This window comes from Mesoplodon mirus, assembly GCF_964341445.2.
Source record: "Mesoplodon mirus genome assembly, chromosome: 15".
Taxonomy (NCBI): Eukaryota; Metazoa; Chordata; class Mammalia; order Artiodactyla; family Ziphiidae; genus Mesoplodon; species Mesoplodon mirus.
In genome coordinates this window covers 35318252-35340752 of record NC_138991.1, presented here as the reverse complement: position 1 = coordinate 35340752, position 22501 = coordinate 35318252, and the positions used below count along the sequence as shown (strand labels likewise).

General features: G+C 54.1%; 1 protein-coding gene across 15 annotated transcripts in view; it reads right to left on the bottom strand.

The window, feature by feature from the left end:
• CUX1 (cut like homeobox 1) overlaps positions 1-22501 on the bottom strand; it is a 374351-nt gene that overhangs the window by 68847 nt on the left and 283003 nt on the right. For 4 of the 15 annotated variants that reach the window (XM_082644031.1, XM_082644021.1, XM_082644028.1 and 1 more), the window contains exons 10-15: positions 22124-22228; positions 15773-15961; positions 6489-6547; positions 2903-2951; positions 2094-2190; positions 414-1085 (exon numbers count right to left, since the gene is read on the bottom strand). In XM_082644031.1, coding sequence (XP_082500157.1) covers positions 414-1085; positions 2094-2190; positions 2903-2951; positions 6489-6547; positions 15773-15961; positions 22124-22228 — 1171 coding nt within the window. The remainder of the gene's footprint in view (positions 1-413; positions 1086-2093; positions 2191-2902; positions 2952-6488; positions 6548-15772; positions 15962-22123; positions 22229-22501) is intronic. The other 11 variants (XM_082644032.1, XM_082644034.1, XM_082644029.1 and 8 more) reach the window with 5 other exon arrangements.

Sequence of the window (22501 nt, the reverse complement as noted above, 5' to 3'; positions counted from 1 at the left end):
CTGCGTGGACCCAGCGTTACGTGAGGACCGCCCCCGGCCAATGCTGCTGCTCTAGGGCCGGGTGGTACCCACGGGCCCCTCCCCATGTGAGGCCAGCACCTAAGGCCGGAAGGATCGCTGGACACGAAACGCATCAGAGCGTCGAGCGTGAGGGAATTCCCTCCGACTCAGTACGTGGTATTGAAATAGCGAGTCTACTACGCGTGAGGTGCTGAGCGATTTTCAGAGGCCAGACCCCTCCCCACCACAAGTCTAACAGCCTAAGCTCGTGCCCCTCGGCCCTGAGCTCCGGCAACGGCAGGACTGAGAGCTGTACCTGATGTGATGCACAAAAAATGTCTCATCTCACACACACACACACACCGCTCTCCATGACGGGCTCACACATGGGCACCGAGCCGTGAGTCTCTCACCTCTTTGTCTGCCTTGGATGCTGCGAAGAGCCAGGATGTTCTGTTCATCTGAGAGGAACTGCTTCATCTTGTGAAATGGCTCCTTGCCGCGAACCGTCAGTTTATTCCACGGCTTGGGCCGGGCCAGAATCTCGCTTACGGACCCTTGAGACAGTCCCAAGACATAGTGTCCGAAAATGCGCTGTCCGATATTGTGCTTGATCAGCTGCTCTTTCACCTGCCGGGCGATTTCTGCAGTGTCTATCTCCTCGCCCTCGGAGATGCTCCCAGCACTTTCTGACTGGCTGGGAGACGGGGCCATGCCATTTACATCTGGGCTTTGTTGTAATGGACTTTGGGAAGATATGGAGTTTGTGCTGTATGGACCTGTTGAAAAAATCATGCTTGTGCTTCCTGCTTCCTGCATGGCCTTGGAGTAGAAGGACTGCATTAGCTGTCGTTGGAGGAGAGAGTTTAGTGCAAATTTTCCCGTAGAAGCCAGGGGCAGGCTGGGGCTTGCCAGGGATGAGCTGAAAAAGTCTTGCGTTAACCCCGCTGGTGAGAACTGGTGTGTACCATTAGTATTGGAAGCCTGCTCCCCCGTGTTGCGGGGCAACTGAGAAGGAGGGGAGGCCGGCAAAGGTCCAGGACGCCGACTCTCAGGCTGGTCTTTCCCTTTTCTCCTGGCTGACCCTACAAGGAAGGGCAAACATAATGCATTATGGGGGATTCAAAAGGGAAAAAAAACCAAGACCAAGATGCAAAGTTTGCCCCGCAAAAGGGAAAAAAAAAAAGTGCAGGTTTTTTTTTTTTAACAAGGGCCAATGAGGTGTGTTGGTTTGTTTTTCAATTGAATTTTTAAATTAGCCAAACGAGGCCCCCCGAAACAAGCAACATGCATTTCATGTTTGCACCTTTCTTGTACGTTGCAGCCTGGAGAGTTCCCCTTGACATAGACTCAAACTCCTAACGTGACAAGGAGCCGGTACCACACACAGTAAAGAGTCGGCAGGTCGCGGGCCTCTCATCGGGCCTCTAGCATTTGAGCTATAACCAGAAGGGCCCCACCTGAGGAGCAGCAAACACTGACATTTTGGGACCAACGGATTCTCACACAACTTGCTCTGAGGCGAATGCACCGCACCGAGTCCACTCGATCGAAGGCACGCACATTTTAAGAATGAAATATCATCGGAGCCCGAGACACTCTTAAACGCTTTACCAGCTGTCAAAACCCGAAGCAGTCAGTGACGCCACCACTTTGGGACGAGCAAAGAAAGGCTAAGGATGGGGGAGGCGTTCCCAAGGAAAACCTGACAAAGGAAGAAAAGCTCCACTGAGCCGGGAAGGGCAGGGCCTGGCCCTGGAAGCAGCCCCGGAAACACCACGGGAGAGGCCGCACAACCAAGAAGAGACCAGAAAAGCCACCGTCCGCGAGCGAGCGCCCCTCGTGGGCTCTCCCGCAGCATGGCCCTGCCTGCACTCCGCAGACGCCCTGCGGCCTCGAGCCTCGCCTGGACCGTCTCGGAGCGGGTGGGGGCGGGTGGGGGGGTGAGGAGGACGAGGAGGAGATGGACACTCGTTAGTCAAGGTTCTCATCGCCCGGCGACGCCCGCCATGCATCGGCCCAGACTCACGGTTTGTCTTCCTCTTCCTCGACCCCGGGAGGGGCTGAGCGGACGCGAGACCCTGTCAACCTACCACTCAGGTCGCTGTTGGAGATGCGCAGCGCGGCATTCTCGGACTGCAGCGAGCGGTTCTTCTCCAGCAGTAGTACCTCCAGGGGCCTGGATGAGTCCTAGACGGGGCAGAGCGGGGCTCACCGCGGGGCCGCCGGACCCCCAGGATCCCCGCTCTGACCTGACCACCCCCCGCCCTCCCCCCGAGGATGCTCCACGCACGTGGAGAACACTCGAGTTCCTTTCTGAGATAACTCATTTCAGTTGAAGTAATTTCTTTCTAGGCTCACACAGCTTCCAGACAGCTAATTATTCCCTCTTCTGTACCCAAATCCGAGCATCTAGACCTACGCTTTGTTAGCAATGGGAGCCGTAAACCTGTCAGAAAGGCCTGCAAAGGTGATCTCTTCTGGGTGCCGGCCACCGAGTCAGAGGCTGCCTTCTGGGCATCATGAGCGGGCTTCCACGTGATGACTTAAAATTTTAATTGGCCACTGGGTTACCGTGTGCCATTGTCATCCTGCCCGTTTCTTGTCCACGTGAGGCAGTAGATAATAAAAATTCCTAAGTCAGTCCGTCCATTTGGGGCTGATCTTTTAACACAACCTGGAATTGTGTGTACCCACGTCCTTAGGACCTGCCCAGGTTAAACTGCAATTTCACGTGAATGCAGTTACCAGTTTGAAAGACACTAACTTTTCTCTTCTTGCCCCTTTTAAGTTAAAGATAATTTGCTTTCACTTGGTGAAATATTCTTGAGGAGAAACACCACGACGGTGAAGCAGTGACGCGGATGCTCACGCACACGGAAAGCAAAGGGAGACCATGTACCTGCGTCCCAGCTCCCTCGGCCGGAGCAAACTCCATGGACTTCAGGATGCTGCGGAGAGCAAGACAGAGCCGTTACCCCTGCTCGGACCTTTGGGGGCAGCCGCACTAACGAGCGGTCACATCACCGCTTCCTGCTCTCCAGGAACCGAGGAGCTGACAACTTTAACAACTTCCCTGGCAGCTTTATCATCTGATAGCGTCTCTGGAATAACTATTCGACTAGCAGTTGGCCAGCGAAAGTTTCTTGCCCAGCATGTAAATCATTCCATATGGAATCACACCAGGTCTGTTCAGAGTATAATTTTAAAGTTAAGTTGAAGGCAGACGTAACACTGCTGCAAGTGGAATGTATTTGTAAAGCTGAGAAGGGCTGAAAAAGCTGTAATGAGGAAGCCGAGGAGAGGAACCGAAGCCCCTGACCGCTGCCCCTCAGGTACACTTGGCAGCTGCCGCCCGGGCATGGGCCAGGAGCGAGGTCCCACCGCTGGATGGCTCAAAGGCGGCAGCGGACCGTCTGTAGCCCAGGCTGGGGAAGGAGCCACTGCCAAGGTGTGGGCACGAGGGCTTACGTCTCCTTTGTTCTCCTTACCATGGAAACTGCTCCGGTCTCGGCCTGTGTCAACAAGTCCGAGAGCTGAGTGAGCGCGGGTGCCCAGGACTGCTGATCGCAGCGCTCTGCACACGTGGACACTGGTTTCTTCCTGTGGGTCCACGTGGCCCCAAGGAGCCCAGGCGCTCCCCTCATGCTCGAGGTGGGAAGGTGAGAAAGAGGGCAGCTTCCATCCCGGACACCGGGCCTCCTGCACTCTCCCAGCTGTGACTCTAGCCTCGGCCCTTCTTTAAGATCAACGGCAGTGCTGTCCGGAGAGCACAGCGTGCCCAGGGCCCAGGGGTCCCCTCTGTGCCACAGCCCCCGGGAGGTTGAGTAAGGAGCCGACCGCTCTTGGCTTCCCTGTGGTTGTATCTTTGTAGTGGCCCCTGTCGTGTAAACTAACAAAACGGGAACGAGGAGCTCATAATTCTGTTTTATGATGAGCTGCTACCAAGAATCCTAAAAGCCCCGGGCCGCACTGCATCAGCCAGGAGAGAAGAGGCGAGCAGTCTGGACAAGCCTGTCTTTTCTTCGTGGCTGTCACATTGTTTGCTGCTATATTCTTGTCTGAGGGCCTCTTTAGGATCATGTGAGAAAAGACTAAGTGCACCTGAATTTATACTGAAAACATCAGTGTCTCTTCGTTTATTCACCAAGTTTACCGACAGCCTACTACGCGCCTGGTGCTGTGCAGACTCAGAACCACTCCTCATCCTCAGGGACCCTACAGGTGATTCTGGGTGGAAGACAAAATCCAAACAGCACCAGCAGGAGAAAACCCGGGCAGGAGATGGGTCTGTCTCATGAGATGTCAGTGTTTGTGAAGGGCCTTGAAGGAGCAAAATGCTTTACAGACTCCTGGGGTGGGGTACGGTGGGGACCTCAGGGGAAGAGATGGGACGGAATGGGCGCTGGTATGCATCCAGAGGGCGTGTGGATCACCAGGAACTGGGAAGCCAGGGACACCTTCTAGCAGAAGAGCCACCTGAATGGGGCTGTGCTGGGGCCGTGGTGGGCAGATGTAGCAGAAGGGCTAGCAGGAATGTGGGAGGCTGTCCTGGGAGAGGGTGAGGGCCGGCGAGTGGCCGGGCAGGCGGACCTGGGAGGGAGCAGCCTGGGGCCAAGAAGCCTTGGCTCTCGGTGAGAGAGGTGAGCTCAGAGGAGCAGGTGTGGGACTGGCCTCAGCCTGGGAAGGGCGGGGGCTTGGGAGAAGGCCTTCAAGTCAGTTTTTCCAATTCAACACTAGGGAGGGCACACATTGTTGTGTTTTTTTTTTTTTTTTGCGGTACGCGGGCCTCTCACTGTTGCGGAGCACAGGCTCCGGACGCACAGGCTCAGCGGCCATGGCTCACGGGCCCAGCCGCTCTGCGGCATGTGGGATCTTCCCGGACAAGGGCACGAACCCACGTCCCCTGAATTGGCAGGCGGACTCTCAACCACTGCACCACCAGGGAAGCCCTTTTTTTTTCTTTTGAGGCTGGAAGAAGAGGGAAAGGGATGGGGAGGCGGGTAGAGAAGTAACAAATATACCTCCCGGAAATGGGGTGGGCAGAGGACAGAGCTCAAAGAAGCTGGACCTGCAGAGAGTTGAGGGGTTGTCCAAGGAGGCGTGCAGAGGCCCGCTGTGTCACGGGGGTGAGGATGCTCGGGGAGAGAAGTGAGCGGAGCCCCCGGGAGTCACCCCGCCAGGGAGGAGGCTGCTGACGCAGGGGGTGAGAAGGTCGAAGAGGCCTTCCAGTGGGCTTTTTTAGCAAACCCGAGGGAATGGAATTAAGAATCCAAAGAACAGCATGGGGAGTGGGTGTAGGCTTATTTTAAAAGGAGAAATTAAAAATGTCAGCAAGAGCGAAAAGAGCTGATGGGAGGAGTAGGAAGGCAGGGACCAGCGTGGTGGGGTCAGCCTGGAGAGACGGGAGGGAGAAGCCGAGACCAGAGGAGTCGTTTCGAGGCAAAGGCTCCGGGAGCCGCAGGCGTCTGTCCCCTCCGTCAGGCAGAGCACTGGGGGGTCTGCTGAGGGGTCGGGGTGCCGCTGGGGGCAGAAGGGTATGCCAAGGGCGTGGCAAGGCCCCCGGGGAGCAGAGGCGGCCAGCTGCAGGGGAGAGGCCTGGAGCCTGCAGGGACCCAGGCCCAGGGATTCCTCTGCAGCGTTTGCCAACTTGGCTGGGGAGGAGGGGGCGGCTCGGGTGAGACTCTTCGAGGCAAGGGAGGCCAAGGGGCGGCCGTGTGCAATGTCGGGGCACTGCCCATGAGCTCTAGGCGGGCCAAGGGCAGCTCAGGGGAAGGAGTTTGAGGCGGGAGCGTCAGGCTGGGCGCCGGGGCCCGAGGAGGGAGCTTCTAAGTGTGAGAACGTGAGCATCAGCACCGAAGGATGACAAGCTTTCAGCTGCTGCCTCTCGGGTGGAGGCTAGGGGAAGAAAGTCCCATAGTTTAAGCCAGGGAGGTGTGAGGCCTCAATTGGAAAATGTTTCCTTGGTCTGTTCTCCTTCTGTTTGGGGAACTTACAGCTAAAAAATAAGCTCATATTTTATATTTCCTATAAAGGCAGTATCTCCCCTGATTCCGTGCATATTGGCAATTTTTTTGTTTTGCGGTACGCGGGCCTCACACTGCTGTGGCCTCTCCCATTGCGGAGCACAGGCTCCGGACACGCAGGCTCAGCGGCCATGGCTCACGGGCCCAGCTGCTCCGCGGCATGTGGGATCCTCCCAGACCGGGGCACGAACCTGCATCCCCTGCATCAGCAGGCGGACTCGCAACCACTGTGCCACCAGGGAAGCCCATATTGGCAATTTTTATGCACAGAGTTTCATAAAAAGTCCAAAGAATTCAGGCGTAGGTCTGAGTGCAAACACCCGCCATGTTGAGTAGCCCCGGATGTGGCCCAGTGGTGAAGCGTCAGCCAAGGACCCCGCAGCTGCCCCCTCACTGACACGGTGTTTCCTTAGCAAATGTCCCCAACGAGCCCTGATGGCCGAGCGGCATCTCCAAACTTACTTTAGCTCTTTCTTCACCTCTTCATAGTCGGCCTGTCCTTTGAGTTTTTCTTCCAGTTGCTGAAAACAGAGAGGGATTTTATTAGTGGTCGTGCCTGAAAAAGGCTGATGGGCTTTGCCATGGACTGCATGTGGTGTCCCCCCAAATTCAAATGTTGAGATCCTAACCCCCAACATGGGGATGGCATCAGGAGGGGGCGCTATTGGGAGGTGTTGAGGTCATGAGTGGAATGAGTGACTTAAAAGAGATCCCCGAGAGGCCCCTCACTGTTTCCACCATGTGAGGACACAGTGAGAAGACGGCAGTCTGTGAACCAAGAAGGGAGCCCTCAACAGACACAGAAAATGCTGGCGCCTCATCTTGGACTTCCAGCCTCAGAACTGTGAGAAACAAAAGTGTCTGTTGTTTACATCACCTGGTCTCTGGCATCCCGTCATGGCAGCCCCAACGGGCTAAGACCCTTCACTGACTATGTCCCCTGTAAAGCATCCAGCAGCCCCGAGGGAGCCCAGACATGCACAGTGAAAGGTGACAACTGTGGAGTCGTCCCTTGTCCTTTGCTTGTTGCCTGATGTTGAGTGGGCAGAGGTGTGCATGCACACCACACACAGACACAGACACGGCAACCATAAGGTTGTAACATAAACCCCAATGAAAGTAGAAGGAAAAAGCTTTACAGAAGTGGAAAACTGAACAAGGAAAAGGCCATTTTGTATGAAATCCCACAAAATGGCCAACAGGATGAAGAGACGGCTCTCCTGGTGTTTTAAAAGCAGCATGTGGCTTTTCACAAACTATGTGAGGCCAGCTGACACGTATGGTTAATTGTCATCACCTTTGATGGGACCCTGCTGATAAGAGATACCGCCCTTTTGTCACTGAGGTCAGCATCAGATAGGCACCAGGGAAAATGCGTTTGTATTTCTGGAGAGATCCCCCAAGACGCGGGGGATTTCAGCAGTGGAGGCCGGTCCGCTGGGTGGTCAGTGGTTTCTCCAACAAACGGTCCTGCAGGGAGGGCCCTCGCAGGGCACCCTGGCCAGCAGGGCCACGGCTGGGCATGGCTGACTTCCTGGCCCTAGAATGCCCTTCAGAGGGAAGGTCAGGGGCCCTTTGGCAAGCTTCCCAGGTACGGTGATGCTCTGCTGTGCTCCATTCACCTCTGTGAGCTCACTTGGTACCCATGTGGCTGTTTGTGCCCGGAGCCCTTCTTGCCAGGAAGAGCCTTTGCTGTAGAGTGGTCGGCACAGGGTGGTGCTTCCTTCTGTGAAGGTGCTTTTGGCCTAATTTGTTTTTGCCCTTCCCCCCTCAACCAAAGGAGTTCTTTGTGGGAAGTAAGACAGCTTGACATAAAACACAGACTCAGCCAGCAGGGGGTCCTGACCATTTAGCATCTTTCCAAGCCTGGGGTGAACAAATTCCAATTCTTAAATCAACAGGCCCTTCCCATCCCCAGGGCTTCTAGTTACCTTTCTAGGCTCTACTTGACCAGCCACGTCTATGATCACAGTTTAAAGCCGACTGAGAACATTCTAGAATTTGGGGAGAAGATTCCCACCTGGCCCACTAGCCTGGATGCTCACCTGAATCCCACGTGGCCCCATTTAGCCCATCTTTTCCTTTTGCCTTTGCCAGCGGTTGCCCTTGCTGCCGGTTTCTTGTGTGTGTATTTTCCATTGTGTAGAATTGCTCTGCCCTAGTTCCTTTTTAAGACCTCTTGCCTGTATTACAATGGTTTCTCCACATAATCAAACAGGGTAGCATGCACTCATTTTCCGACAAAAGATGCTGAGAAGGTGCTCATGAAGACGTGATTCTTTCATTCTCCTCCCTGTGGTCGGATAGTGGGAAGCGCTTCCTAACACAAGATTGCCCAGCGCTGCTGGGACGCAAAGCACCTTCGGAGGGTGGGACTCACTGACGCTGCACACAGAGCACGCATAGAAAGTGGTCATGTTCAGAGAACAGGAGACGGGCAGGAAGAATGGCAGACACGAAGCTTCTGGATCTGGCACGGCCCAGAACGTGGAGTCAGCTCTGTCACTCACGAGCCAGGCCCTTTGGGCACGTCAATCAGCGGCTCACCTGTGAGACGGGAAGACCGGTGACCTCCAAGTACTGAGCGAAGGGGCACGAGACAAGGAGCTGGTGCAGATGCTGGCACTGAGGGGCCTTCGATGCGGGACCACTCTCGCTGCCAGGTCCTGCTGTGGGTTCCCTGAGAGCACAGCTGCAGGCCCTCGATCAGCCCAGATCAGAAGGTTTTCGGGCTGGAATCTGTCTGGTTAAATATGAGTTTTCACTGAGAACCAAACAGCTTCCACTGAAATTTCTGCCAACTGCCTGGGGGCAGCATAGTCAGGAAGAAACCAAGAGGGCGCCTGCAAACCTCTGCTGAGCAGACACCTGGACGGGGGCCTGGTGGGGGGCACCTCACAAAGCCCGTCCCCACCGAGCTCCCAGCGGAGCGCTGTCTCAGGACCCTGCGTGTGGCGGCGGGCTGGGGGTAGGCTGGGGCAGGAGGCAGGTGGCGTGGGCCCACGCAGGCAAGATCCCAAACGCCCTCAGCTCTGTTCTTTGGCCAGAAACTCCTTGCTGGGCGCCCGTAACGTCTGGTTTCAGAGGGTCCTGCCTGGAAAGGGCAGCAGGTGCTCCAGGCCATCGCTCCTCTGGAGACTATTCCCTAGGATTTTGCCGATGCTCATCAAGCAGTGGGCCAGATCCCAGGCCCAGCTCCACACCCCACATGTCATCTTATTCAATTATCGCGACACGTCTGCAGAGCATCTGTCTGTCCGTCCAGAGAAAGAAAGAAAAACAAAAACCCACAAGGGGTATGCACCAAAGGCCATGGCAGAGCCCAAGGCTGCCCAGACTGCCCAGAGCAAGTGCAGGAAGCAGTGAGGCATCGGTGGGCTGGGGCCCGACAGACCCGGGCCAAGTCCTGGCTCCACCACTTAGCTGCAGAGTGACCCTGGAAAAGACACTGAACTTCTCTAAGCCCCGGGGCGGGGGTTTCTTCATCTATAAAATGGGGATAATGGTACCCACGGGACAGTGCTTTCCTGAGGACTAAATGAAACAATCGTCCCTTGGTACCCACGGCGGATTTGGCTCCAGGACCCCTGTGGTACCAAATCTGCAGATGCTCTAGTCCCTTATACAGAATGGCGTAGGGCACTTGGCCTTCCGAATCCGTGGATGTGGAACGTGCAGAGACAAGAGCCCCAACTGCAATACTGAGTGCTTAGCCTGTGGTAAAGCACTCAGTAACAATGGTGACTGTTATTACTATAGTTATGACTATTTTAACCCTGGTGGGTGGTACTGAATACGACTAAATGGTTCTGAAGACACTCTGTGGTCCTCAATCCAGGGGCTCCATTTATGAAGTTCTCCACATCCCAGTCTGCCACCTCCGAGCGTCCCTGCTGCTCTTTGGCAGATCCATGGAGGAGGACAGATGCCCAGAGCAGCTCTGGCTGTTTGATGCCGATGGCAGGGAAGGCAGCCCCACATCCTGCACCATGAATGCAGAATCTGGCAAGCGGGTCGCCTTCCTGAAAAGGTGCTCTTGTAAAGGAACACACTCTGACCTTGTATAGAGAGGGGAGGAAAGGTCTAGGGCGGAGCTAGGCTTCTAGCTCAGTCCCACTTGGCTGAGTGTGACCCTGGGTGACGGGCTTAGCCTGTTGGGCCTCACCCTCCTCATCTGGGAAGAGGGGAAAAGTAAGAAGAAGAGTTTCCAAAGGACAATGGTGAGGAAATGTCGGATGCACAAGTGCAGGCTGCAAGCACTCCTCAAACACGGTGGTTTTATGATACATTAATCACACACGTTTAATACTATAGAGCATGTATGTGGTCCCAGAACTTAGTAGGAGCTCATCAAATGTTTCTTGAATTGCTAGAAGCATGATCTATCTGAAGTTCTTAAAATCCTGGCTAAGACTCAAATAATGAGGTAATTTAATTTAAAATGCAAAGCATTTTGGTGTGCAACAAATTAGGCACTGAATTTATAAAAGATATCTGGCTTAGTCAAGTTATAACATGGGGCCTAGGGCTACCAACTTAAGGGACCTCTGGCACAGAGACTAATGCAAAGACCCTCGAAAGACCTCGTCCTCCGGGTTGCACAGCAAGGGGTCAAGGCAGCAACACGCCTTTGCCACACAACGGATGGGGCCGGAGAGGCGACTGTTGCAGTTTTCAGGCAGCTCTGTCTTCTTCCTCTGGGATAATCGGAGCCAGGCTTTTGGCAGTGCTGTCTGAAGACCCACAGCTCAGGTTAGGGGTGTTGGTGTGTGACCCCTCACCCTGACGTGGACCCCAGGGCTGAGGGGACACCAGTTAGAACCCAGCGGGTGAGACTGGGCTCCCTGGTCTGGGCAGGGGTCTGAGGCTGACTCTGCTTCTCTGGGGTCTGGAACTAGGCAGCGTGCCCCTCCTTTTCACCTGAACGGGGACCCCCTCAGGTCTCCACTGTTCCTTGGTGAGAGGTGGCAGTTACATAAATTTAGGATCTGCTGAGGCTGGCCTGGGGGAGAAGCCCAGGGACGCCCAGGTGGGCGCTGTGCGTGCACTACAGGGAGGCTGAGGACGCAAGACAAAAAAGGGAGACTCCCTTGCCCCCAGGCCAGGGGGTGGGGAGAGTGACCATGACATTGGAGGCCTTGCTGCCAGCTGGAGAAGTGTGGCTCTTGAGAGAAAAGGGGGACCTCTGTGTGGCAACCCCATCACAAGTCACCTCCAACTTCCATGAGCTGTGACCCAGGCACAGGGCGGACGGGAGCCAACTCCTTCTCATGGAATGGTGCCATCATAGTCCAGGAGGGTCCTGGCTCAATATTTCAGCTACTTGGACATTGTATGGTCGGCTAAGTGGGCCACAAGCTGGGGATCATCTGCAGGTGAGTATCTAGATTTACTCACCCAGTGACCAGGGGCACGTGTGTCTAAGAGGGTTCACCGTAGATTCCCACAATTAGCTCCCTGAAGCATTTCCAGTAATGCCCACTGGTTTGCAGCGATTTACTTACGACCTCAATGCAGATAACTGGCCTTGAGGCCTCTAGCACGATGCCCCAGAGGGAAGAGGCCCTCGGTTTCTTCCCTCTGGGGCATCTCCGCTGCTGCTTCCCTGCCCGGGGCCCCCTTCACCCCCCTCCTCCCCGTGGAAGGCTCACTGTTTCCTTCAACTGCAGATTGCTTCCTTCAATCTGTGCTCACAGTGCCTTCAAGATGCAGCCAGGACAAGGCTCAGGGAGGCTCGGCTCCTGGGCTCTCTGATACCGGATGTGTGACATTAAAACGCACTCGTGCCGTCCAGGGAGGGCAGGGGCCATGGAGGGACAGGCCTCCCCTCTACAGCCATGGGCTGGCTGGCACCTCCTCCCCGAGACAGCGATTATCATCGTGCCCACCGCGGCAAGCGACCAACGGAACGTGGATGTCGGAGCTTCACACATTGAGACGATGATGAGATGCTCGTTAAAACGCGGTCAAGGGCAGCCCCAGTGCAGAGGAAACACACGGCCAGTGAGGGAACTTATGTAACCAAAGAGGCAGCGTCCAGAATTAAAGGCGCTGAACGAGTGCAGAGAAGTGGTTGTCGGTCTTTTGTCCTGTCCCCACCCCCCGAGGGACACAGTGTGCCCCACAGTGGCTCAAAAGGACCCATCAGAACCTCGGGAGGTGGCGTGAGGGGTGCGGAGGGTTGGGGAGGCTTCTGCAGTTTGGAAAAAGGCCCCCAGGTGAATGAAGCACACCTGCCCACCTGCCCACCCGCCCTGTGAGAAGTACTGGTCAGTGAGAAGTACTGATCTTTAAAGCATCTGCAGAAAATATCATTTCTCCCTAGGGGATATTGGCCTCAGTTAGTCTTTCTTACAAACACCCATCTTAAACCTGAGCTATTGGTAGCATTGTTTCCTGTGCCCTAGCGAGTAGAATGCAGGTGACTGCCGCGTTACACGGCCTCTGTACTGAAGTGTTCCAACAGAAGACCCCAGAATAGTGTTATCAGAAACAGCAGCCTTGTAATGGCAGTCGGGTTGTTTCATTAATTATGAATACAGAATTATCCTTGACAAGTTGCACGGTGCTGCAGTTCTCATCAGATCAGGCAGGAAGAAACATCTCCCACGTCTGAGTTGGTTTTGATGTCTATCTGAAGGTTAGAGAATGCACCACTGTATGCAGCTAGTGATGGTGAACTTGGCTTGAAAAAGTAGAGCATGGGGAGAGAGACTGGTAAACATCCAATTGGCAATTTATCCTCATAATTATCAATCAATTATGAAGGTGAAGGGAAGAAAGCATTAGTCGCAAAGAGGGAGTGTTTCAAGGTGCTCGGAAAAGCAAACCACTTAGTCCCCCAAACGTGTTCCATTACAGAGTGCACCCCCAAGGGGTCCTGGTGGAGGAGACCCCCAGTCAGCTCAAGACTCCATAATCTCAAGACTTGTCCATGGGACTTCCCTGGTGGTCCAGTGGTTGAGACGCCGCTCTTCCACCGTGAGCGGGCGCGGGTTCGATCCCTGGCTGGGATCCTGCATGCCACACGGCATGGCCAAAAAAAAAAAAGACCTGTCCTCCTGCCCTTGTGAGACCAGTGCCCCGCATCCCTTCAGTGACCGTCATCAAGCACATTAGCATTTATCTCCGAGGTCATGGTCAGCGTCATGGTGAAACCACCCACCACGCCAGGATGCTGAGAGACAGCTGGAGGCTGGAGCATCCTCAGACGTAGATCCCAACCCGAGCCCAAAAAGTTGGACAGCACTGTCCAAGATGGAAAAGACAGGTGTCGGGGGGTTGGGGATGGTGGAAGCGGGAGGAGGAGGAAATGGGAAGCTCAGGGGCGGCTCCTGGCTGCTTCCAGCGGCCACCACGGCTGGGCCTCAGACCCCCGCCACAAAAGCATCAGGTTGCCGATTTGACAGGTCTCATTCATAAAATATTTTTCTAGTAATTGTTTCGCTGCTTAGTTTAGATTTGAGACTATAAATTATACACGTTAGGAGAAAAAAAAAAGCCCAGGGAAGTATCTCATTCAATTAACCTTATTCCCTTGGGCGAGGGAGGCTGACGTGCCCGTTTGGGGAAGGCTGATACCTTCTGCGTGTGGGTTCGATATCAGGGAAAGCTTCACTCCTGGCGACAAGGGGTTAAGATAATTAAAATCAGAGAAGTCTTGTTACTAGAGGACATGTTTTGATTATTAGATCAGATGAAGATATGGGAGTAATAATTTTGGAAGAAGTATTGCCGAATTGTTTCATTAACTGCACAGTATTAAAGAATTCCCCCAAGATACGGATAAAGAACATTAATTTGTGAAACTGCGTTTCATTTTTGGTGAAGGCAAACATTAAAACCTTAACTGATTTAGAAGAAATTGCTCTATAATAAAAAACGTAAGGTCTACAGCCTCCCTCTCATGTAGTCAAACGCATCATGTACCTGAGTCGAAGCCTTTAACTGTAACAAAGGAGGGGAAGGCCAATCATCCAATAGCAGGGCCACTGCTGGGGTCAGAAATGGCTCTAACACGAGGAAATGACACTGAATCTGGAAATAAAAAGTGAGTACTGGCACTCAGTGTGCAGGCTGATGAGAGCCTCAGTGTGACCGGGCCTCAACCATCTCCCCATCCCGGCAGGACCGTCTACTCCGTGGGGCCCGGGCACCCAGCAGTTTCTCAGACAGTGGACGAAATCCACCCAAAGAGGCAGAGAAGGATCTAGTGAGGATGAGCTGTGGGTACCCTGGCGCCAGCGAGGTCAGGCCAGGGGGCTGCCGGGAGGACAGACTTGCTGGAGACTGAGTTCTGCCTCAGAAACATGGTCACGCATGGAGAAAAAAACAAAATCTCAATTAAAAAAAAAAAAAATCAAAATGGGCCTAACCACATTCTGGAATTACTTTACATAAGAGAAAGTTTTCCTGACATTTTTACAACCAACTCTGATCCACTTTCTTTAGAGCACAGAGACTATAATTGGCAGTCGGTCACTTATCCATTCACACCCACCTCGAATGGGCACTGAGCGGGGGCGGGGGGGCCCCGTGGGCGGATGGAGCGGGGACGGCAGAGTGGATGCCGTGCCCTCGCCGGTCCTGTCTCTTCCCTGTCAAATAAGATACCACTGAGGAGTCCCTGGTGCCACGACTATCTCCACATTATGCTAACTTCAACAGATTGGGAATACCTCAAATAAAGTGTAATTAAAAAAATATAATGTAAAAGGTTCTGGGTTCTGAATTTGGGACACCAATTTATGAGAAGCCCCAAGAGGATCTAGCTTTCGGCTAGACTGCTAAAGACGCAGGAGGGAGACCAGCGGCTGATGGTGGGAGCTCCCCGTGCTGAAGCAACACCACGCTCCAGGCCCCGGCGCCTGGCACAGGCCTGAGGGTCAAAACCATCCCTGCAGGTGGGGAGCAGGGCCCACAGGGCTCGGTGCAGATGTGCCCTCCACGAACCCCCGGCTTTCATGTCGTTTGGGCACAGGGCGGGCTGGGGTCTCGGTGTGCTGGGTCCTCCTGCCGGCAGCCTTCTCCAGGAGCCAGGGAAGGCTGGCAGAGCTGCACTAATGCGTCTGCAGATGGCCTGCGCCCCGACGGCACTCCAGCCCATGCGGCGTGCTGTGGGCAGGTGGGCACCAAGGATCGGGGTTTCTACAACGGGCTGCATGTGAGGACAGCTGACCAGGAGGGACGTGCCACCTGGGCAAGGGCTGACGGGAGGGGTCAAGGCCCATCCCGCCTTGCAGCCTTGGGCTTCAGGACTCTGCTTCCGGCTGCCTCACAGAGGTCAAGGCTGCCATGCCTGCTGTCAGTCAGGACAAGGTGTTCTCCAGACAAGAGCCCTGATGGAGCTTCTGAGTGACATGTCCAGGGGAACCTCACGCCTCCTTATACTGGTCTCACTGGAGGGAAAGACTTGGCTGATGGCTGGAGCTCACCTGAGATAAAACCCCAACAGTCACTTTGGCTTTCAAAAGAGAAGGAATTTTAACCATGACCTTTGCAGACAACAAAAACGAGATACATGTGTGCAACGGCTATGGTGGGGCAAATGAGTTGGCTTTGAGGCGAGACCTTCTGCCGTGGTCACTACACTGGGGGCCGAAGTGCCCTGCTGAAGAGTTCGGGGTGTCAGCGGGGAGCCGGACCCCCCGTGCCAAGCCCGGGCTCCTTCTGGGGCCACGTGGGAGGGAGGTGGGGTGTGCGCGTGCGGCCCTACCCCCCGCCCCTGGGGCCCCCGGCGCCCTTACTTTGAGGGTGCTGTTCTTGGCACTCAGCTGCTGCTCGAGCTGGGAGATCTGGCTGGCCGAGTTCTCGCGCAGCTTGGTGAGGCTGGCCTGGAGTCTCTGCACGTCCTCCACCAGCTGTGCGATCTCCCGCTCTTTGGCGGCCAACTCAACTTCCAGGCTGGAGCGGGTGAGGACCTCTATGGCCTGCTCCTGCGGAGGAGAAAGGAGATGACAAAACTGCGCCGGCTTCGGACGGGTGCTTGGGGTTACTGGTGCTGGCAACCGAGGCGAGAAGCAGGCAGTGCGAAGGATGTGGTTGGTGGTGTGGATGGTACGGCATCACGTCCTGCCTCTGCTTGGACCGCACCTGCCCGTCGCCCTCCCCCCCACCTTCTCGTCTGCACGGGGAGCTGCCACCTGGATTCGTCTGTTCGACAAGCATTTACCGAGTACCCACCATGTAGCAGGCACGCAGCAGGGGACAAAAGGACAGAAGTCCCTGTCCTCACAGGGCTTCTGGTCCAGTGGGATGGGGCAGGGATGAGATGCCTTAAATATGCTTATTAGTAGCAGAGAGTGTGTCAGATGACGATAAATGCCACGGAAAAACTGAAGCAGGGAAGGGGCAGCTGGGGCTTTTAATAATGTGGTCGGGAAAAACCGCATTGAGATGGTGACATCTGAGCAGAGACCTGAAGGAGGTGATGGAAAGGGCCTTGCTGATGGCTGGGGACGCCAGAGGGGAAGGTTCTGAGGACAGCTCCTGGAATGTTCCAAGGCATTCGGATTTTTTACCACAAGATGAGATGCAATGTCCTTTTGATTCATTACTCTGTTATCTAGAAGCTGAAATACTGTTTGACAAATTGATTCTCAGAGTTAGCATTTTAAAAAAAAGAGTTAAAAGATGTGGAAGATGCATATTTGGGGTTCCTTTGTGCAGGAATTCTTTTGATAATTGCTGTTTTAAAAAACTTACTCTCCACCCCTCAGATGTGCTCATTTTGGAAAAAATGAAAAACAGGGAAAAGGTATTTTTTTTAAAGTCAAATTCATATTTCCACTTCTCAAGGATGAAAGCAGTACTCTTCTCAAGTTTTAGAAGTAATCATAGCTCCTGAATGGTTCTGGAAGCTTGTCTGGAAGTGCCGGGCGGAGCACTTCTGGGCATGACTGAGGGGGACAGGAAGGGCAGGACTGCAAGGTCCCTATGACAGCAGTGACCTGGGGACGGGTCACACTTCAGTGTAGAACGCCACCACCCTCGCTGTCATCCCCTTGCCCCCGGAAGTGCACCGCTGCACACCTTGATTTGGCCTATACTGGGGCAGAAACAGTGGCAGCTACAGCCCCAGTTGGCAGGGGCAGCCCTGCCATTCCATGCATGATGTGCCTGTCACAGGGTTTTCACATTTGGGGACAGCCAGTCACCATGGAAATAATTTTTCATATCTCCCTCCCAGGAAATTAAGGCCTTTACCATGTAAGAATGTGAACTTTTGTGGGCAAAGAAGTGAGCCCCTTCTGTCTCTGGTTTGTACAATGTTATAAAGTAAGTCCTTCACTTCCCCTGACTTCTGGCAGATCTGCCCGTGGCCCTGGGGCCCCAGTGAGCATCTTCCCGCCAACTTATTAAAGAGGCACATGTTGTCCAGACCAGTTCTGTTCAGCGTGGGCTCCACGGACTGGTGCCAACTCACACACCGTGGCTGGTACACAGTGAGACAAGCACAGAAATTGAGAGTAAGTGTTTAGAAACTTTTATAGCAATCTGACTTTGCTGTGACATTTTTATTGTCTTTTGTAAAACTATCAGTCTGCAACAGATTGGAAATTCAAAACAAAACAAAACAAAACAAATAAAACCATCCTTCGCCACAGAGAATTTAGGAAGCGTCACCCTAACAACTCTGGCCAGAACCCAGGTCAGGAGCCAAGGGACCGCAGACAAGTCCTCCCAGCAGTGAGGACAGGAGAGGAGCACGTGGAGGGGGTCCTGAGGAGGGAGAAGGGGGTGTAGGCGGGCTGGTGGATCTTGTCGGAAGAAGAGGGGCTCCGTCTCAGGGTGGGGACCCCACAGGCGGGCACAGGGGTGGGAGGGGCAGGGAGCAGGGCACGAGCAAGGGGTGATCAATGCTGAGAGGCCGGCTCGAAGAGGAATGAGCATGTTGGCACCTGAAAGTGACTGCTCGGGAGGGTGGCAGGAGGGGCCTGGACTTAGCAGGGGGACACGATGAAAGCGATACCCAGGGAGGTTGGCCTCATGGTGGGTTTAGGCTGTGGCACGGTATCTAATTTAACTTATTTATCAATCTTCCAACCTGAGGGCTGGCAGCCATAGCAACTGTTTAAAGTGCTCTTAGGGAAAGAATCTGTAAAACAAGCTCAAGGGTGATCTGGGGTTTTCAATGGGCGAGTGCATATCACAGCAGGGATGAGGGTTCAGAGAACCTGTGTAAAAACAGGAGCTCTCGGTGTGGCCCTAGATCCAGGATGGGTACCGGGGGATGGGCAGTCCCAGGGTACAGTTGGCTGCTCAACTCTTGGGGCCCAGCCTGGCCTGGCCACAAGCTGACCTTGTGACCTCAGGCACATCAATTACCTCATGAACCCGGGCCACAGATGCCTCATTCATGACAAAGCAGACACCATTTGTGTCTCACATAAACTAAGTTGAGATGAGATAATATACCCCAAAGCAGCAAGACCTTGGAATTAAGATAGAAAACATCATCCTACTCCGAGCCCAAACGTGCTCACTCCCATCTCCAACACGAGGGCATCCTGTTGTCCCATCGTGAAGACGCGGCAAAAATGGAGGAAGAAACAGACAAGGGCCCGGGAGTTGACCAGGGGCCGCGGGTGGAGGGAGAGGCCTGCACCTGGGTGATGGAGCTGGGCCAGTCGGTCCGTGGGCACCAGCTAAAAGGAGATGGTAGGACAGGACGCACAAGGTGCTGGGTAGGGTGGGGGGGGTGAGGGGGGGCGTGGAAAACTGCAGGGGGGTCAGCGTCTGGCAGTTCAGGTGCCCTTGAGATCATTACCGAGAAGGGAAGCAAAGGTGGATTCAGGGACTCAGGACCACTGGCTCCCTCGTCTCTGTCCAGGCCTCGACTCAGCTGCCCCCAAATCCCTTGGGGGCTGGGCCCTGCCCTGGCAGCTGTGGTTCAGGGGGCTGGGGTAGGGCCCAAGGACTCCCTCGTCATTCTGATGGGGTCCAGGGTCAGGACCCTGGCTCGGACAAGCCTTGGAAGGAAGGAACAGAAACTGACTTCCCTCAGTCTGACAACAGGTCCCTGTGGGCACCAGAATGGGGTCCCGAGAGTCTGTCCCAGGGGGACCTGCCCAGGCTCCAGGCTTCAGAGGTAAGGGCCTGTGTTCCTCATGTTTCCAAAGGGGAGAATGAACCCAGAAACCGAAGCTGCTGAGGGAGTACCCCATTAAACTCTGTCCCTTGGAACCGTCCGCCCCCTTCTGCCAAACCGCTTGTGTGAACTATCACAGGTCACGTAAATCCTCCTACAGAGACCAGAACACCGAGGTCCGAAGAAGCCAGATAATGATCTTTGTTACCCTGCAGCCATTTTCACAGGAGATATGAATGAGATGCAGGAGCATCACTCAACACGAGGGAAACCTGATGTGCGGTGACGGTGGGCCGGGACCCCAGCCTACGAGGCAAACACTCAGAGTCTAGGCTAATCTCCCCGGGGAGGGTTGAGGGAATGAGAGGCTCAGTTTTGCTTCTTTCTCATCACCCCGCTATTCCTGCCAACACTAAGTGGCCGACATATGCCGACTCTGTCCGGTATATTCACCTGATGGACAGACAGGCATTTAGGTTTAAGGCGGCTTGGTGTGGTGCACCAGAGTCCCAAACTAACATTTGCCTGTAAATACTTGACAAAGGGCCTGCATACCTCCTGTCTCCTTGAATGCACATGAAGCAGGGGTGGCTCGACGCAGGGGTAAAGAGTGGACTTTGGAGCAGGACAAACTTGGGGTCATATTCCAGCTCGGTCATTTTCTAGCTGTGTGACCTTGGGCAGATTACTTAACTCCTCTGAGTCTGTTTGCTTACCTACAAAATGAAGGTAATAAAACCGTCCTCTAACGACTGTGGCATCACGAGGCAGCAATGACATAACTGCACAGAGTGCCGCCTGGCCCCTAATGCAGAGCAGGGGCTGGCTGAGTGGCGGCTCGCCTTCCAGAATTGGTGATTCCAATGGCCCAATGGCATGGTTTTGGCTTTTGCTGATCTATAGACTCCACTGTTTCTCTACCTAGTTCTGCCAGCCAAGCCCAACAGACATCATGCCGCTGGCCTGGTTTCCTACGCTTGCTTGTTTGCTCCCCAACGGGCTGGGGCTGGGGCTGGAGCTGCCGGGCTACACGGGAATGTGTCCCTGAGGGGAGCCCTGGCAGGGCCGGCTCGCGGGAGGCTGAAGCGGTGCCATGTAAACACTGCACTTAGCCGATGCTGAAGTGTTTAAGCGCCCCGAGGATCCACAACTTGCTCTACCTGCAAAAACATTCATTTCCTTCTGAAATGTTTTGGTTGCTACAGTCCAGGATGGTGCCAGAAATCCTTTCAATCAAAACATTTAGCTCAGGAGCCCCGGGTACACACAGGATGCAGCACGGCTTTCTCTAGAGGACCCTGAGTGACCACAGAGGCCAGGAGAAGCCGCACCGATTCCATCCTCGAGGGCTTCCTCCTGCCTCGGCTCCGGTGCTGGGTCCAGTCCAGGTAAACTTGGAAAAGGGGACCGTGACAGAGCCAAGGGGACATTTCAGGCAAAATTAATACCAGAGTCCATGAAGTACAAAGGTTGTGATGGCTCCTTAAATGGAAAACTTTTCTCTGTAGCCTGAAACACTTAAGTCATGTTTTAGTTAAGGTGAACTTAAAGACAGAAAACAAAAATCCAGTCTTAAAAGGGGTCCTCACACTAAAACTCTGCTTTGGACCCATTCCTGGGGAATAATTTAAAAGCTCCGGTCTGGGGTGGCGGAGGCCCCTGCTGAGTCCTGGCTTGGCTGCTGGGGCCAAGCATTCTGGGGCAAGGGGTTTACATCCAGGGAGCTTCCATTTCCTCATCTATATGAAGAAATAACAATGCCCTGCTTCATGGGTCGGGTGGGGTAGTGGTAGTGAAACTGATGTGTGACCTTATTAGAGCAGCACGTCTCCCACTGGACTGTCCTCTCTGCAGGAAGGGCCTGGCTCGTCCCTCCTGGCTCTCCCAGGATCCACTGCGGGTCCCGGCACACAGCTAGGGCTCTCCAACCCTTTATTAAATAAAAGGACAGCTACAAGTGCAATTCACCCATCACAGGCCATCAGAGCTGCAGAGACCTCAGGATCACTTACTTCCTCCTTATTCTGCACACCAGGAAACTCAGGCCTCGTAAGTGCCACCACCTGAGTTAATCACTGTATGTGAACTAGTGACGGAGTTGGCTCTGAAACCGGGGCTCCTGGACCAGAGTGCTGATGCCAACCACAGTCAGACTAACTGCTAAGGTTGGCTGAGGACGGATTATGTGGCAGGACGTGCTCTAAAGGCTTCGCTGAGAGTAACTTCCAGAACCCTTGTAAAAACCCATTTTATGGATGATGCAACTGAGACTCAGGGAGGATAAGCCACTTGCCCCAAGTCACACAGCTGATAAGCTGCAGAGCTGGGTTCGGAACCCAGGGGTTTGGCTCCAGTGGCCACGGTCTTAATTACGCCGCCGCTCTGTATTGCTGCACAGCACTGAAGAAAAGAGTCTGGAGTCCGATAGTTCAAAGCCGCCTTGATCGAGCTGGGAAAGTTCCAGCTAAGAGCAATTTTCATTAGTCTTAGAAAAATCAAGAGGCAAAGGTCTGAGATGTGCGCCTGGCTCCTCTTGAATGCCCGCACATCAGGCGAGATCCTGACTATCACGTGGACTCAGAGCGGGTTGTGTTATTACCTCCCCCACTCCTCCCACATCACGAACTGTTTTCCACTCTGGAAGGACACATCCAGGAGAAGGCCAAACCTCCAATTTTCCCGTGCAGTTCTGCAAGCCTCCAGCCTCGGATCGCCACCCATCTGCCAGCGGTCCACCCACCAGTCTAACTGGGAAGATGCTCTCTTGGTGATGGGTTCTCCACCGGGTGGGCGTCACGCTGACCACTGGGCACCGATGCACAACCAGTAAAGCTCTTCCCTCGGACACTACTGGGTTCCATCCCCAGACTCCCCACCGAGACAGCAGGACTGTTTCAAACATTCCCCCCAAAAAAGGGACGCTCGAAAGCCAAAGAAGAAAGCGGCTGTTAACACACAGAGGTACAGACGCCAGGCGACGCGGTCCCCACGGTGCTGGGCTACCCACCACGTCCGGCGCCTTCTGGATCTGGGAGGCCAGCTGGAGAGAGTGGTTGGCCGACAAGAGCTGCTCCCTCAAGGTCTCCGCCTCTCTCTGAGCCACCTCTGCCCTCTGAAGGAAGTGAAAAGGGTGGAAAGAGAAAGTACATTCAGTTTAACAACTGACAATTATTACAAGAAACATTCATCAATTCATGCCTGACTGACTATAATTGATTTTCCTAAACACTCAACCTAATAAATGCTAGAAAAAAACAGAGAATGTGATGGATTTTTATTTTAAACAGTACAAGGAAGAAATAATTGAGCGATTATGACAGTAATTTAACGCTAGGAGCAAGGAATCCCCTGCTGATACTAGCGCTCCGGCCCACTGAATTTCCCA